Source organism: Phaethon lepturus, unplaced genomic scaffold (genome assembly GCF_000687285.1).
Source record: "Phaethon lepturus isolate BGI_N335 unplaced genomic scaffold, ASM68728v1 scaffold39755, whole genome shotgun sequence".
NCBI lineage: Eukaryota > Metazoa > Chordata > Aves > Phaethontiformes > Phaethontidae > Phaethon > Phaethon lepturus.
In genome coordinates, this window is record NW_010539145.1 from 1 (window position 1) to 15384 (window position 15384).

The following is a 15384-nucleotide window of genomic DNA, read 5'->3' on the forward strand; positions in this document are numbered from 1 at the left end:
AACGCCGTCTCCTCCCGCAGAACGATGCACGCCGGAGCGGGAGCCTTCGGTAGCCGGACAGGCCTTCCCCGGTGGGCAGAACGGCCCCGGGCAGCACGCAGGTAGGTGGGATGGGCGCGCTGTGAGGGCGCGGGCAGCCCGGCCCCCTGCAGCTCTGCTGTCCTTGCCCGCAGCCAGCGCCTGGTCGGTGGAGGACATCCTGACAGAAGATGACGAGCAGGACCGCATCCCGCTGCAGAAACTCAAGCTTTTAGGTAATCTTGAGAGGTCAGAAGTCGGCTGCGTGTGCAGGTGGTGGCAGGCCTTCAATGGAGGCCTTCGTCACGGAACACTGCTCTTTCTCACAGTTGTGCACCTCATTGCAAGGCCTTAAAGATTTAAATGCCAGACACCTGGCCTCTCCTCATGTCTCTTTGAAAGTTTATTTGCAAAATAAGGGTGGTCTCAAGCACATTTGTAACTGTTTGAGATTAGTACTGTGTATCTTTTTTTTTTTTTTTTTTCCCAAAGGGGAGTCGGAAGAACTGAGAGGCTTGCTTCTGAATCCACATCTCAGGCAGCTACTGCTGACAGTTGACCAAGCAGAAGATAAAAGCTCCCTCATGAAAAAGTACATGCAGGAGCCGTTATTTGTCGAGTTTGCAGACTGCTGTTTGAGAATTGTTGAACCTCCAGAGAAGGAGAACATTCTTCCCGAGTGAGCTACTTTGCGAACCTTTTTCTTGAGATTTTCTTCTCTCCCGCAGAAGAGATTTGACGCCACCCCGTGCTACTGTGGTGCACCATTCTGTGTGTTTCCTCAGGGCTGGGTCACACTTCACTCATGGATGTTAGTGCTCTAATTTTCAATTTATAGTTGATAAACAGTGATATAGTAGTGTTGGACAGATTTCTAGATACTAGGAATTCAACTTCATGTTCTGTGAACTTGCTTTCTGTTGGTACAGAAATACTGTCAGCCATGGGAAATGTTGCTTCCCACTGACAACAGTAAATATATTTGCATTTGTTATAATCCACAAACTGATCTGAAATGTTTTTGTTAACTAAACTTTGTTGCAGATGGTCAGACACCTTTACAAGGTATTTAATGGTTTATTTAAAAGTGGCATACACAGAAGAGCTGAACATTTTCAAGACCCATATGAGCAATGAAGAGACGGTATAGAGTGCCTCTGACGAGAACCTTGGCAGAGGTAATGCCATCAACTAGAGAGCGCTAGAAATGCATGGCAGTTGTGAGAGTAGCTGTATTTTGGTCATATAGATAAAAAGCAAGAGTCTGGCCTTGCTTTTCCCAGAGACATCTGCCTTTAGTGTTACAGTTGACTGCTACTCACTTCCTCGGTCACAGCCAGAAGTGGTGTTGTGTTACTGAACGCTTGTGGTCAGTCAAAATAGTACCTCGCAACGAGAATCCAGCATGCATCAGGAAACGTTTGTCGTCTTTGTGCTCTCATTACCAGCCTCTTGCTTCTCCCAGGTAGTGCCAGAAGTGTTCAGTTCAAGTATATATTGCTTAAAGCACTTGATCTATTTTAATTATGTTGAGTGTTCTCATAGTACTGATATTTCCTCTAATATGTGCATGTGTGAGAGAGGAATGCCCCTGCATGTGTTCTAAATTAAGTATATTATATTATACGTACGATGCATTGATATAGAAAGCTCTGAGGTAGCAGCAGATATGGACATTGAGTAATTTGAAAGCAGCAGCTTGCAGACAGTCCTTCCCTGAAGGAAAAAGTACAGTATATGCAGATGGCCAGAACCTATGTTGGAAGGAGTTTTTTCCTGTCCAACAGAATCTGATTAAAACCAGTGATGGAATAGGCATCCGTATGGGGGCTGACGTTTGCATAATGCAGGGGAGACTTCTTGCAGTGGAACTTGATAGAGCCCTACAAGAAAAAGAGGTGGAGAGGTCAGTTTATGTTTTTGCCAGACTTTGAGCTAAATTTGCTATTCAAACTAAGTAGTGCTTTAGTATATAAGGAACTAGTGAATATTAATAAGGATAGAAGAAGACCTCTAAAGGAGTCCTAGTATACATGGATTTAAGAGAAATGATTACTACAAAGAGTACCAATACTGTAATTTGAATTGAAATTAGCTTAAACTCTGAAGATCTGAGTATTTAGTCAGTACTGAACTTGTTCCTGCTTCTTCCTACTTGTAGTAACTGACCAAGCACAGGCTACATTCTTGCACATGTAATTTTATGCAAGCTCAAAAATTTATGAACAAAAAACCCAAGCACAGGCACAAGGTGATCTGTAACCAGAGTGCAGTTTCGGAGAGAAGCCAGTTTGGCTTGTGCCTTGTTTGTAGCAGATGGTACCTAAGACTGTTCTGCATGTGTGTAGCAGACAAAGTACTTGAGGGTTGCTCCCTGCTCTCTGCCCTGAAAATCCTCTATGCGAGTTAGTCTGTGTAGTTGTCTGCACAGTGAAAATACAGCATTACTCAGATATTACTAATACACCCATTGGCTTTTCCCCAAGTGGATGCTTTTTCATCTGTTTAACTGTTGCATGACTTGGATCCCCTAAGGAGAAAAAATACATAGTACGTAATAGCTGATCCCATGCTAGAATCCTCTGCTCTGCATTTCTGAAGCAGATCAGTTTGTTCCTATGCCAGAGATTAAGAACAGTTTTCATGCTTAGTTGAAAGGCTTAGCTCAGCCCTTGAGTCTAGCTTAACCTACTGACGTCAGAGTCATCCTTGCATATCTAAGCCAGTGGAAGAAGGAAGACCGTAGCTTGAGAGAAGGCTTCATAGTTGCTCTGTTCAGGTTCCTGAACTCACGGCAGCTTAATTGTGCTGCTGACTCAAATGCGTGAGGTTTGTTACCTGTGGGAGAGCTCTAATGGAAGTGATGCCACAGCCAAAGAAACAGCTTTCCACCTTGTAGCAGTCGCTCTCCTGAAGTACTTTGAGGCATGCCAGCAGGGACAGGTCTCTCCGAAGTCCCGTTACAGTGACAGGGGCAGCAGCCAGGACAAGGCCAAGAGGCCAGAATTGAATTATTGCATGCAGAGGCCAAGTTGTTTCCAAAGGTGGTTTGGCTGAGATCACCGTAGCTCCAGGAACGGAGAACGATGCCTCTTCTTCATTGTCATCCAATTCTGCTGCTGCTAACACAGCCATTTTTGCCTGATGAAGAGATGCAGAACAATATTCTTGAATGAGCTTCTCGAACATCTTGAACAAAATTCAAAACTGCAAAACTAAGAGTCTAAGAAAGAGGGCATCTTAAAGGATAGGACGCCCATTGGGACATTCTCCCATTTTAGGAAGGTAAGGAACAACTTCCTTCTGCAGTCTCTACACTGCCACCCTGTAGAAGCAGCTGTACAAGACTGGCATCCCTCTTCTGTTCTTCAGCTTGAGAAGAGTTTTCTGGAGAATTGACAGCATTGGTTTTTTACAGTTACTTGACAGAGGTAGATTCTTTCTCAAACACTAAAAAGCCTCAGTCACTCAGTTTCAGTGCTTTCCTGTACCAACGTACTTACTTTCCATTTCCTCCAGCCACGCTTAATAACATCAGCAGCCCTGCGCATCCTTTGGAAGCGATTCTTGGCTAACCAGGAACGAATAGCTGAAGATTTAATTAAAAGAAATCTGAGCACAAAGAATCTCAGAAGCTTTTGCACAAATGTTAAGAGAGATGGCACTTAAGCTTTCTCCATGTTCAATTAACATAACCACTCCTGCCACTTTAAACATCCAGTGTAACTGGAAATGTTACTTGATATATTATGTTCAGCCACACCCTTATCAAATTACCTGCTTGGATGACAGTTGCAGACCATCTCTCCTTTGCTAGTTTCTTCTGTTTAAATCTTCTCCAGCAACACTGAATGCAAAATGCTTTCTTGTTTAACACCTCTGCTCTTCTAGCTTCAAGTTGCTCCAGCTGCATTGGGGAGACAAGCCTGCAGTTGATACTCGGGGACGGAGTTGCGTTCACAACTCTTCCCTCTTCTACAGCCTCTTGGTGTTTTTCAGAAAACCACATGCACTTTTTGGTGTCCTAAGACTGCTGGATTAAGTCTTAGAAGTGAGAGCACTTAATTAGTGCTCATTAGATAACGTGTCAAATGAAAATGTAAGTATCTGAGGTGGAAAAAGCAGGCACTCCCAAAGTCACAGCAGCAGCTGGCTTACAACTAGCTGCACTGAAGGGGGTTCTTGTATGGCTGCATCCTCCAGTATGAAAGCTGTGCAAAAGTGCCTTCGTCTCCGTCATCTCCTTCACAAAGAAGCTGCTTAGGCCTGCCAGAGTAGCCAAGGCTGTCAGCTGAAGCTAAGGAAAGCTGTCGTCTTTACTGGAACTGGGAGGACACCAACAACGCTAGACGCAAGTGCAGCCCCTTGTCCGTTAGCAACAAGGATGCCATTAAACTAAGTGCTTCTGATAGCTGGATTCTGACGGATTTAATTTAATAATTTGAAGGAAAATGCCATATTCTGGTCACACTGGCATTAGCAGGAGTATTGCCTAAACAATGATAGTCTGTGCCAGAATCCCCATTATGCAAGTACGTTCCAGAACAGTTAGCCAAGGAAATGTCACTCTTACCACAACATTAGCCATAAATACTTTGCTTTTGCCGCAGTACACCAAAGTGTTTTCTGCTCTGTTCCCTGTTTGCTCAGCAGTAGTTTGTCCCGTAACAACATTCTGAAGGATCTCGAAAACAACAGAACGTGATGATTTGTCATCATCCACCACTGGAGTCTCGCCTGCAAATGAAGCATTGAAGAGAAGGTATCACAAACCTTGGAAATCAGGATGAAGTAATTGTACTTATACTGAGACTTCTTGGCCATTTAGGGGGAGATGGTGGGAGGGAAGGAGGTGATGGCTGAGACATCACTACATCTAGCTGTGCTTAAGGGAAAAACGTGACAGCACTGATTTCACCACGTGCCAGCAACTAGAAAACCAGCGTGGTGTGTTTTAACTGGGATGTAGTTTGGGTGCTGTCCCATCACCTCTATTACATCTTATCTGTAGGTAACAAATGTTGTTTTGGGTTAATCTAGACTATGAAACAGGCATACGGAGGGCTCAGCTGTTCTCGCACCATTTAAAGCATCCTACGTGGAAACATTAGGAAGCAACAGCAATGCAATTAAGAATAGATTTGAGCAGCTCAGTCCTAAGAAAATCTGATGAAATGCTCAAAACTCAAAGCTGTTGAGAACAAAGAGCAAAAGCAAGGAACTAAGACTCGTAGCCTTAATGTACTGAAAGATGCAGGAATAGAAGACAAATTCTACACAATTCTATAGCTTTCACATGGTGTTGGAAGCAGCTACAGGGACATGGACTGAGCAGGAGTTTATTGCAGCAATAAAAGGTTATTAAAACCATTTCTGGCACACAGTACACAATTTTTTACATTATGAGACAAACACGTTAACCAGATTAATGTATTTGGAAATAGAGGTAGACTTAATTCAGACCTGTCCTTGAAAGAGATTGTGGTGTTCAAGGCAATGCTGCATGAGTTTCTGCATGCCTAATGCCGGAACTTGATGGGTCTTTGTATCTTTCCATCCTGGATACTGTTTGCTTTTCTGCTATAAATATTTTTAAGGAGATGAAAGCATTTTAAGGTACTGAAAACAAATATAAGCAATTCTTGCTTAAAGGAAGATATCTGGTGACTATGATGGTGTTCATGGGGCTGGGCTGATAAGGGAACCAAAAGCTTACCCCCGTGTTTAGGAAATAGTTTTGCTTTGTTTGCAGCTTATTACCTGCTAAAGATAAAAAGGACCTATCACAATGAGGCATTTCAGCTAATGGGTTTATAATTGAGGGAGAAAGATACATTGTGTAAGTAATTTTCCAGCCTGTACTTGGTTGCTTCATTCCATTTCCGCAAGGTGAACAGATTTCTGGCCATTTCACTTATGTGCAATAGGCTGGTACTTAGTGGTCCTGCTTCCCACATCTACTGGTTACTGAACAGACCCATTGGGTGAAGATGGGATTAATCTGGGAGAGAAAAGGGGGTTGCAGCAACTTCCAGTATTAAATGTAACCACCTGATGGGCTCCTTCATTCAGGGGTTCACACCAAAAATGTTACCTTGTAGATTGGATTGTGTTTTAAAGTCCATCCTCGCTCTTGCTTAGAAAAAAAAAAAAAATCGCATACAGAAGTTTGCAAAAGGTAGAAGAAGCAGCAGAATCCAGGTAAGCTAGAAGGTCAGTGTGTTCGGCAAGAAAACAAGGTGGGGAAAAAAAAAAAAAGGAAGGAGAAGGAGTATAAGCAAAAAGGTAAGTGTTTTCAAGTCTACTCAAGAACCAACTCTAAGTCAAATTATATCACAGGGGAACCCCAAACACTGTTGTAACTGTAATTGTTCTACTCAAGAGGAACATAGAAAAACAGCAATAAGATGAAAGATTTGCAGACTTTTTAAGAGCCTGCGGTAAGCGTTAGGCAAATTAGAAAATCAAGTTGGTGATACATGAGAAAAATATTTCGAGAATAGTGGTGTCCCTAGTACTGAATATAGTAATTGCATCTGATTTATGTGATATCAGATTGGTGCAGTAATAATTTTCCTTGATAGCAGAGGGATTATCTAAAAAAATGTACCTTTTTTCTCAGCAGTATGATAGTTGTTTTTATCACGCACTCTGTTTTTATTGGACCCAGATGATTTTCTCAGTATTTCATAGCGCTCAGTGAAACTTTCAAAAGGGATCCTGATTGACAGACAAACATACAGTTAATTCTAGGCGAGTATCAGTTACTATATGGTAAATAACCTATCCTCTGAGGGGGAAAAGTTGCAGAATGGCTTCAGAGATCCAGTGCATAGAATGCAAACAGACTGATGCCTACGTAGTCACAACATGCAAGGAAGTATAGACTTTCTGAAGGAATTCAGGAGACTGCCTATTGCCTGATAACAGACAGCGACTTTTGCCTGTAACTAAGACTGGGCAGGAATTGTGCTTGTTTATGAGAACAGTGAGCTTCACCCCATCAATTCTGAGCTGTCAAAAATGTGACTAGCTCAGGCCTTGTTCTCTCCATCTTCTAAAGGTGGTCACCCAGCAAGGTGACTGGTTGTGATGAGATGCTTGACTTCGAGCTGACCAGACTTACATTAATCCCATTTATAATTTAATTTTAATTGCTGAAGATGTTACTGTGAAGCCACATTAAATTAGAAATGTTCAGTCCATGGTAGTCCACATCAGAACATTTCTTCCACAGCTTCTCAGGCTGGAAACGCACAGTGAGCTCTCAGACCAGGGGTGTGTTACAGACACATCTGGACTTTGCTAGTATTTGGTATATTTTTAAGAATGCCATTGTCTTGAGTGCAAGTTGCTCTAGCACTGCTGCTTGTGCTGTTACTGCACTTCTGGACTTGCTGAACGAGCAGAGTTTCATTACCCAAAACACAGAATGGCAGTCCAGATTTGTGACAGGTATTTTTGTCTCCAAAATTTGAAAGACAGGTGCTCAAATTAGCTTTGGAATAAGCAGTGAGCAGAACTCTTCAGGGAGCTTTGAAAGAATCAGTAAAGCTTTGTGGCCTGAAACAGACTGCAAAATACTTGGATTTCCTGCTTCCGAATAACTAATATGCCACTAATTGCTATAGAAACAGATTATGGAAGATGTTGCTCAGGAAATTCAGGCTTACCTAATCGGGAAGCCTGCTGCACTGATGGTGATGGCTTCCACTATTCCACACGCCTGAAGCTGGCTGAGAACCTGAGGCATAAATTGAGATGGTTTAGGCAACCACTAGGTTATTCTTTGTGGAAACTGTGCGTGCTCAGCCCGTGCGGCGCGCAGCTCAGCTCGGCAACCACGCCAGAGCTTGCCTGGTGTACGCTGCCACGCTGGCAGCTGGGGAATGAATGGAGAGGGTGGAGAAGGTGGATTACGCAGCCACTGAGCTACTGCTTTGAGTAACACCCAGAGTGGGGCCAAGGCAGTGCTAACAAGAGAGGGACAGTCCTCGTCTGCCCTCTCTTGTGGTACCCACACACCCTGCACTGACCGAATGCAGCAGAACACGGAAACCCAGTGTTGGTATTTTAATATTACTTGCACGCAATCAGCAAATTCTAAGTGTTTAAAATTAATACAGCACTACTCCAGCTGCGTGTTTCTACATCAGAGGAGGTTCTCTAGTTACAGCTTTAGCATCTGCTGCTGTGCTCCCACAGACATGCTTGTTGGTTGATCTCATCGAACTTGTCCTAGACTAGACTGCATGAGCAAGCAAAGTTCTGTTGTGGGCATTTGCCATGAAAGATGGTCACCAGTGTGACCAGGACTGCTGAGCAGTCGGATCACCTTTACCTGTTTTGAGGGCTGGGATGGTAGCACCCCAAATAACCCAGGAGTACTCTGGTAAGAGAACTTTTCATACAGCAACAAGTAAGCTGTATCTGGAAGAGCTGCTGTGCTTACTAGCTCCATTCTAGACAAGCATCATCAGTGATTCTTAAAGAACATTTATCTTGGAAGCTCCAAAAAAAGCTATTTCAAAAAAAGCTATTTCAAAACATGCTGTGAAAAGAGCTTTGCAAGGGACTTGAGATCATAAGAGGCTCAATGCAAAGCTCTTCACAACGTCTCTAGGAAGCTTCTCATTGACTCAGTGAGGAAAGGCTTTTGAAAAGTTACCTCTTCTCTTTTAAAAGTCATTGCCTTGCAGTCAGCGTTAGGCTTGATGCATCGGATGTAATGCGGTGTGGTGCTATTCAAAATCTGCATGAGATGTTCAAGTGAACTCTGTAGAAAACAAGTAGAGGTTTAATTAGGGACTCCTCGTCCACAGGTAGTTTACCTAGTCAGTGGTCTTCTATGAAACCAATGAAAGTGTTTTTTGCAAGGATGGCTTTACAGACTCAGAATTAGTGTCTCCTATAAGGACAGCTTGAGCGAAAAATCCACTCTATGGATGCTTTTGTAAAATTGTTGGCGGTAAATTCAGAAAGTTTCCAAAATTATAGCCAGGCCATCAGTTGAAGCCAACCCCTCATGAGGAAGAGGTAGGAAGAATACTCACAAAGGCAGATGCCCAACTATTGAAGGAAAAGGTAAAAATCGGACCGAGTTAAAATGCAGAGAATCTCAGGAGTCTGAAGCTATTTCTGTTTTACAGCTGTTTCATTTTAGTAACATTTACTGATCTCAGTCCAACTATTCGGTTTTCTCATCTAGTTATGAGGATAGCAGTAGAAAGCAGAAACTTGAATAGGATGTACCTTGAACTTTGACACCACTGTAACAACAGCTGCTCTATTCTGCGTTTTGATGTTATTTTCGTTCCTTTCTGTCACAGGAAATAATTTTTGAAGCAAAGGGTCCTTAGAATTCTGCAAAACATGGACTAGCTCTGGCGGAATGGGGTCCTGCAAACACAAACAAGACTCATTAGTATTTGGACTTTGGCAGAATCCTGCCATCTTTGAAAATGAGTAAAAATTCCACGTATATAGATGGAATAGTATTTCTGATGCCAACTTTGACTTAACCACAGCCGCAGTTTCAATCTGACTACATACATTCCTAGTCAGTTCAGGAACAGAAAACAATGTTTGGCTGAACATTTTCCAAATCTAGTCAAATGTATGACTGCTCCTAACATTGTTCTCATTACACAACTTGAGTGAGCTAGAAGTCTCAGGACTAGTTTATTCCCCATAGGATAGTCTGCAGCAGATATCAGAAAGTCTATTAGAAAGTCTTCCTTTTAATTAAGAGATGGTATTTCATTCCATCACCTAATACCACTTGCCATAATTGCTGGTGGTGTCAGAACTGACAAGGGAGCCTCATGTCTGCAGGCTATTTTGCTTATTCTCTGACAGCACAACAAGGACAAAAGTTGAATTTCCTGGTGCTTTCAGAACTTTTAGTAGTCTAGTCTGTGCTGTTGCTTCTCATAAACTTACCTGAATTTTGGGGGGAAATGAAGTGCTAGATTTATGGTTATATAAATGCCCTGATGCCATTAACACTGCTGCATTGTCTCAGGAATAGAAGAAGCCCTGGTGTGGCGATACATGGTCCACTTAATCCTCAGCGGAAAGGCCTGCTAACAAAACGCTTGCTTGTGCCAGTGATGGTTCATGAAAAATCGGACCAAGAAAATTACCCAATTTTACATGGCCTGAAGGATTTATTTGGAGCAAGGTATGTATATCCAGTAAACATGACTGAATTTACATGTTAGTGGTGCTTTGATTTAAGTCACTTTTGGTCTGTAAAACTTTTTGTTTTGTTTTAAATGGCTCTTTCTGAAAACACCTACCTTATTTTTCTCCACCATTGCTGCCAGCTGATAGCAGACTTTGCCAGCATAATGTGAAATAATAAAGTTAGGCTTCTTACTAAACTTGTTTCGACTTAAACAATGATTATTCGACAAAGCTCTCTCAATCCGAGTTTGAAACAGGTCAGTGTTAGAGGATCTATTCAGACGGCACTCCTGCGTAACAAGACAAAATTGCAGCATCTCTTATTTGTCATACAGTACTGTCTTTAAAAGCTAAGACACTTTAAATTAAAATCATAGCTATTTTACTTTTAGAGTTGCTTTGAGTATACAGGCCCTGAAATATTGGGGGGGCATGGGGAGAAATGTAATTGAGGCTTCATATTTGAATCAGAACATACTGGATCAGAGGAAAAAAGATGACTCAGAATAGGAAGAAGCAGTGTCATGATTGTTCTGAAAAATAAGCTCTGCAGAAATTTTATAGCTGACAAGTTTCCTACTAATTTAGCATTCAGGTTTTCTTCAGTGGCATGGGACGACAGTGGGCAACTAGGCCAAAAGCATTAGGGGTCTGGAGCCACACTTACCTCATTCAGCAAAGAAAAAATGCTGAGAGGATTGCCCTCTATCAGATCAAGGCAGTTCTGGTTATCCTGGTAGTTTATGAAAGACCACTGTAGGCCTTCAGCTGCATATTCTTCCTGAAGTAAGAGAGAAACGGGTTATTCTGCAGCAGAAGGCACTAGAGCTCAAATAACTGTATGTCTTTTTGCAGTTACTGTTTAACAAGTTAATCCCAGGCTCAGCCTGCTCATCCAATTCTCAGCTCATGTTCAAGGTCAATCTTGAGGGGAAAAAAAAGGGAAAAACAAATGAGGATATTCTACCCCAGGTAGCTTTTGAGTATGTAGCAGCAGATCCTGCTGGAACAATTTAAGTATTTGGGAACTTCACAGATTTATCAGAGAGCTGCAAAGCTGCTTTACAGAGTAAACAGAGGCTACACTCACACTAAGCCTCTCCTGGCTATCCTGAGTTTTGCCCTGAAGGGCAAGGAACACACAGAACTCCTTCCTTAGACTGGGACATAGCCCTAGACCAACCATGGTGTGCCAGACTTTACTAACCGGGCTCTGTTAAAACAAAGCCTGATCCAAAATGAAGTGGAGAAAGATATGGGTTGAAATAATTTGTACAATATTTATGCTGAATTACAGAACAAACTGTCAGGAGTGTTTAACAAGCACAAGCTCTGGCCAGTTATTTTAAAAGTCTCCTGCCAAAAGCTTGCTCAGCACAGCCACTAATGGTGTTAAGTGGTTTGGGACATAGCCAGATCAAGAGAGGTAAAAGGGCAGGCAGTAATTGGGAGGGGTACTATAAACAGAGGTCATGAATCAGTTTCAAGGAAAGCAGTTGTGTGCTTGAACTTGGTTTCCATCTTCACTGACCATTAACCCCCGGCATACTGAAGAGGGCAGGCAGGGGAAAAAAAAAAAAAAAGGCTGGGCATATGAAAGTACAAATTATGGTCAAAGAGATACTAATCTCCAAAATAAATTGATAAAACTATGCCGTGAGGAAGAAGGTTGGTGCCATAAAGAAAATAATTCCCCAGATTCCAGTTAATGGCAAAGAGCATTGTGGTAATGTCTGTGTCACGTGGAGGAATTCAACGAGGATTTCAATGCATCTGTTAGAGTAGCAGTCCTGGCAGGGACTCTGTAGCTTTCAGAGCACTCGGATGAGAACTGGAATTAGCAGTGTATGACCAGTTAGGCAAGTGACTGCAATGTATTTCTCATGGTGCAAATACCTTCTCTGCTGTGAAACACCGCAACTCGTGTACCTCCGCATTCAAAAATAAAAGCTGATGCACAGTGTGTTACTGTCTTTAAAGGTACTCGGATGACAATTGGGTTTAAGAAGCTGTTCTCCTGCGGCAGAAGACCTCCACCAGGTACCACATGCTATTGATATTGAGGTTACAAGGTTCTGTCGGGTGCTCTGCCTTCACACTAAATTCAAGTCTAGAAGCTCCCCACCCATACAGGCACTTCGATGAAGAGAATTAACATGGTTATAAGCAGCAGCTTCCAAGAGAATCTCCATTTAGGCTATACTTACCTCAAGAGATGCCCAGTTTAGTTTTAAGTGTTCAACTCTCTGAGGGAAAGCAAACAGTTTGACAGGCCACAGAGCCAATGGAGCTGTGTAACAGGGAACAGATTTCCAGTACCCAAGAGAGAAAGCTGTCTCATTCCACCAACTGCCCCACACGCTCCTCTTTAAAAAAAGCAATTGTTACTCACATCCCACTGATCTCTGTGGCATTATTTACTTGACTGAAGGTTGCAATCTGACTAAATGCACAAAAATACAATTAAAAAGACAAAAGATGCTGTTTAAAATTAGGTATTTAACATTTAATTTTAGTGGAATATTACCTGTTGTGCCTTCAGATAGTGTGCTACAAAGTGCTGCTGCAGTTTCTCATTGGCATAGTTAATACAAAGCTGTTCCAAGCTGTTTTCAGGGAAGGCTTCAAAACCATAAACATCCAACAAACCTAGAAGGAATACAGGAAGACAGTACACTTTGGTCTAGGAGTAGCTTGAAGGACTCACGGTTACGCAGTTAAAGCAGGGTTGAATAACCATACCTATGAAGCTGGTCCACACTGATGGATCTGCATAGATGCTTTCATTTATGACCAAAACGAGCCATTCAAACAATCTGCAGACAGTGGTAACTGGATTAGTTGGAAAATGCTTGCTTACAACAATCACAATAGTGTTTTTTTACTGCTGTTTTTACCAATATTGCATGGAAGAAACAAAAAATGACATGCTGCCTGCTGACAGGAAACAGCAGCTCTGTGAAGACCTCTCTTAGGTACCGCAGCTCTGTCAGTATCTGCAGCTGAGTGTGTCGAGAGGGGAAGGGAGGGTTACAGGGGAAAGGTGGGTTACACTGTTATTGAGCCCAAGCAGAAAGCCAGGGCAAGTAAATCTCTCTGGCCTCCCTTTTTCCCCTCACAAAAGCTATATGGATTAGCATAGCAGCCTGGCCTACATGTCCTTACTTAGCGTAGATCACTTTGGCGAGGCAGTCCCTCCTTGTCTCACATTCAGCTCCGGAGCATGGCTTTTTGAAGACTTGTTGTTGTTTTCCAGCAGTTATTGTTCGAATTCTCAATGATTCCAGTAGTTCCTCGACAGGTATCTTCAGCAAATCTCCAGCCGTCTTCACAAAATCTTGTTCAGGAAAAAACCACATTGCAAGATTATCTGGAGCGTCAGATGAATGCAGCCCTTTTAAAGTTATGGAAGGGCTAGAGATGACATGGAAAAATGACACTTCCATGAACACACCAACTTAAATGTGGATTTTGGATCTTTTTACCTAAATTTGGGAGAAAGTTTTGCAAGACCAGCCTCCTAATTTGGATGTACAGTACCCCTAGAATTGCAGGTACTCTATTTCATATGAAACAACAATATCAAAAAAGTCTGAAGTTCACCAGACTGAAGCAGCATTTTAGAGAGTATTCTCTAGGCATGTCTTTGTTACTTTTTCACCTTTTTTAAGCAGAGACCTCTAAGTCCAGAGAGAGAAGATCAAAAAGCCATGACCAGAAAAAAACATATATTTTTGGGATAGTAAGGAAATGTAATCATTAGAAGAATGAGTATTTGCTAACGAAGCATTTAAGATCTTGCTAACCTGAGCAGTATGCAGAGCTATTTGAGTATTAAGTAGTGTGGTTCAGTTCTGAAGGAAAACTAGATCCACAAACCTCCTAACAACATGCAGAACAACCTATGTTCTATGCTGCAATTTAACAGATTTGCTGTTACTAAGTGGAGTTTCAGTTTTTATCATGACAACTTCAAAACTTCAATTTTAAAAGCCCTGCTCTCCACTGTGGGTCAGATTTCTGGAAGTCTTGTATTGTCAGCGTGAGATTACAATCAAGAGTAACAGTTCTGCCAATAATCCTTCTGAAATGACTGTCTAGTGTTGCAGTTGCCTTGACCTGTAACAGAAGGATATTACCTGTCAGAGCAGGGGAGCGTTAGGCTTTTGTTTGTTCAGTACTTTGAAACCGTGAAACACTGAACAAAAACATGCTTAAATTTTGGTCTGCCCATGACCCTGATGTCTCCTATCAAGCAGAAGATCATAGTAATCCTTTCCATTAGGCATCTGCACTAAGATAACAAGACTCTCTGGAGCACGACATGCTTGTTGCCTCACCTGTGGCTTTGTCTTCTAGTTCACAAGGCTGAGATTCATCCACTGGACTAGAGAATTGAACGTTCCCAAGATGGAGAAGGCCTGACAATACCTGAAATAAAATCAATCACTGAGTTTTCTAAAACAGAGCTCCCCTGCAAGGCAGTGTCTTCAGCCTTCCCTTAGCCACATGAACAGGACAAGACAAAACATTTCTGCACAAAAAAAAAGCAAGTAGAGTCTAAGCATCCTAATTAATTCCTAATACTGCAATTACTGAAGGAAAACTACAGTTCACAGGTGCAGGCTTATAGTTAAGAACTATTATTTGGTTATGCAACATAATGTGTAGCTGCAGTCCCTCCAGTCAGGAGTACCAAACAACCCATGCTCTGTACATTGATACAGATTTACTTCTCCAGAAATACCACACTAAAAAGACATTCCAAACATCAGGAGCAGCCTCATGGTGACCATGCGTTGTACCTGACCTTGAAAATATTGTTCTGCGTGGAGTGGTCAATGCCCAAGTGAAACATTGCATCTCTGGTCACCTCGAAGCAGTCCTCTGAAAAGCCAAACAGGTGCTATTTAAAAGAAAGCCATGCACACAAACACGGGCAAGCAGAATGCTCTACACCACAACCAATTTAGTTGGAATTGTCAAAGGAGATCAAGGAAGCCGGATGCTCTTTTGGTAAATCCCAGAGTAGAAGCTGGAGAACCAAGTCACTGACTTAATACTGACTCTGTGGGTCTCTGAAGTTAGACAGCAGGTTGCTGAAGCACATCCAGAGACGAGACAGTTTCTAAACATAGCCACAGAGAGATGCAAATTTGCTAGGCCAGAAACCGCTCT

At 42.3% G+C, this 15384-nt stretch overlaps 2 protein-coding genes across 2 annotated transcripts in view; one reads left to right on the forward strand and one right to left on the reverse strand.

Moving 5' to 3' along the window:
- Window positions 1-173: 173 nt before the first annotated feature.
- Window positions 174-701, forward strand: ZNHIT3 (zinc finger, HIT-type containing 3; the record flags this gene model as incomplete). The annotated part of the gene is made up of 2 exons (XM_010287030.1): window positions 174-254; window positions 511-701. Coding segments are annotated over 2 exons (272 nt in total), but the record flags the coding sequence as incomplete, so codon positions are not given.
- Window positions 702-1679: 978 nt separating this feature from the next.
- Window positions 1680-15384, reverse strand: part of MYO19 (myosin XIX) — a gene marked incomplete at its 5' end in the record, with an annotated part of 17462 nt that continues 3757 nt past the window's right edge. Inside the window, 16 exons of the mRNA XM_010287031.1 lie at window positions 1680-1901; window positions 2857-3159; window positions 3522-3607; window positions 3796-3925; window positions 4592-4755; window positions 6629-6738; window positions 7692-7762; window positions 8687-8794; window positions 9271-9417; window positions 10320-10496; window positions 10874-10987; window positions 12734-12855; window positions 12949-13022; window positions 13372-13543; window positions 14547-14637; window positions 15017-15093. Coding sequence (XP_010285333.1) covers window positions 1773-1901; window positions 2857-3159; window positions 3522-3607; window positions 3796-3925; window positions 4592-4755; window positions 6629-6738; window positions 7692-7762; window positions 8687-8794; window positions 9271-9417; window positions 10320-10496; window positions 10874-10987; window positions 12734-12855; window positions 12949-13022; window positions 13372-13543; window positions 14547-14637; window positions 15017-15093 — 2075 coding nt within the window. The remainder of the gene's footprint in view (window positions 1902-2856; window positions 3160-3521; window positions 3608-3795; window positions 3926-4591; window positions 4756-6628; window positions 6739-7691; window positions 7763-8686; window positions 8795-9270; window positions 9418-10319; window positions 10497-10873; window positions 10988-12733; window positions 12856-12948; window positions 13023-13371; window positions 13544-14546; window positions 14638-15016; window positions 15094-15384) is intronic.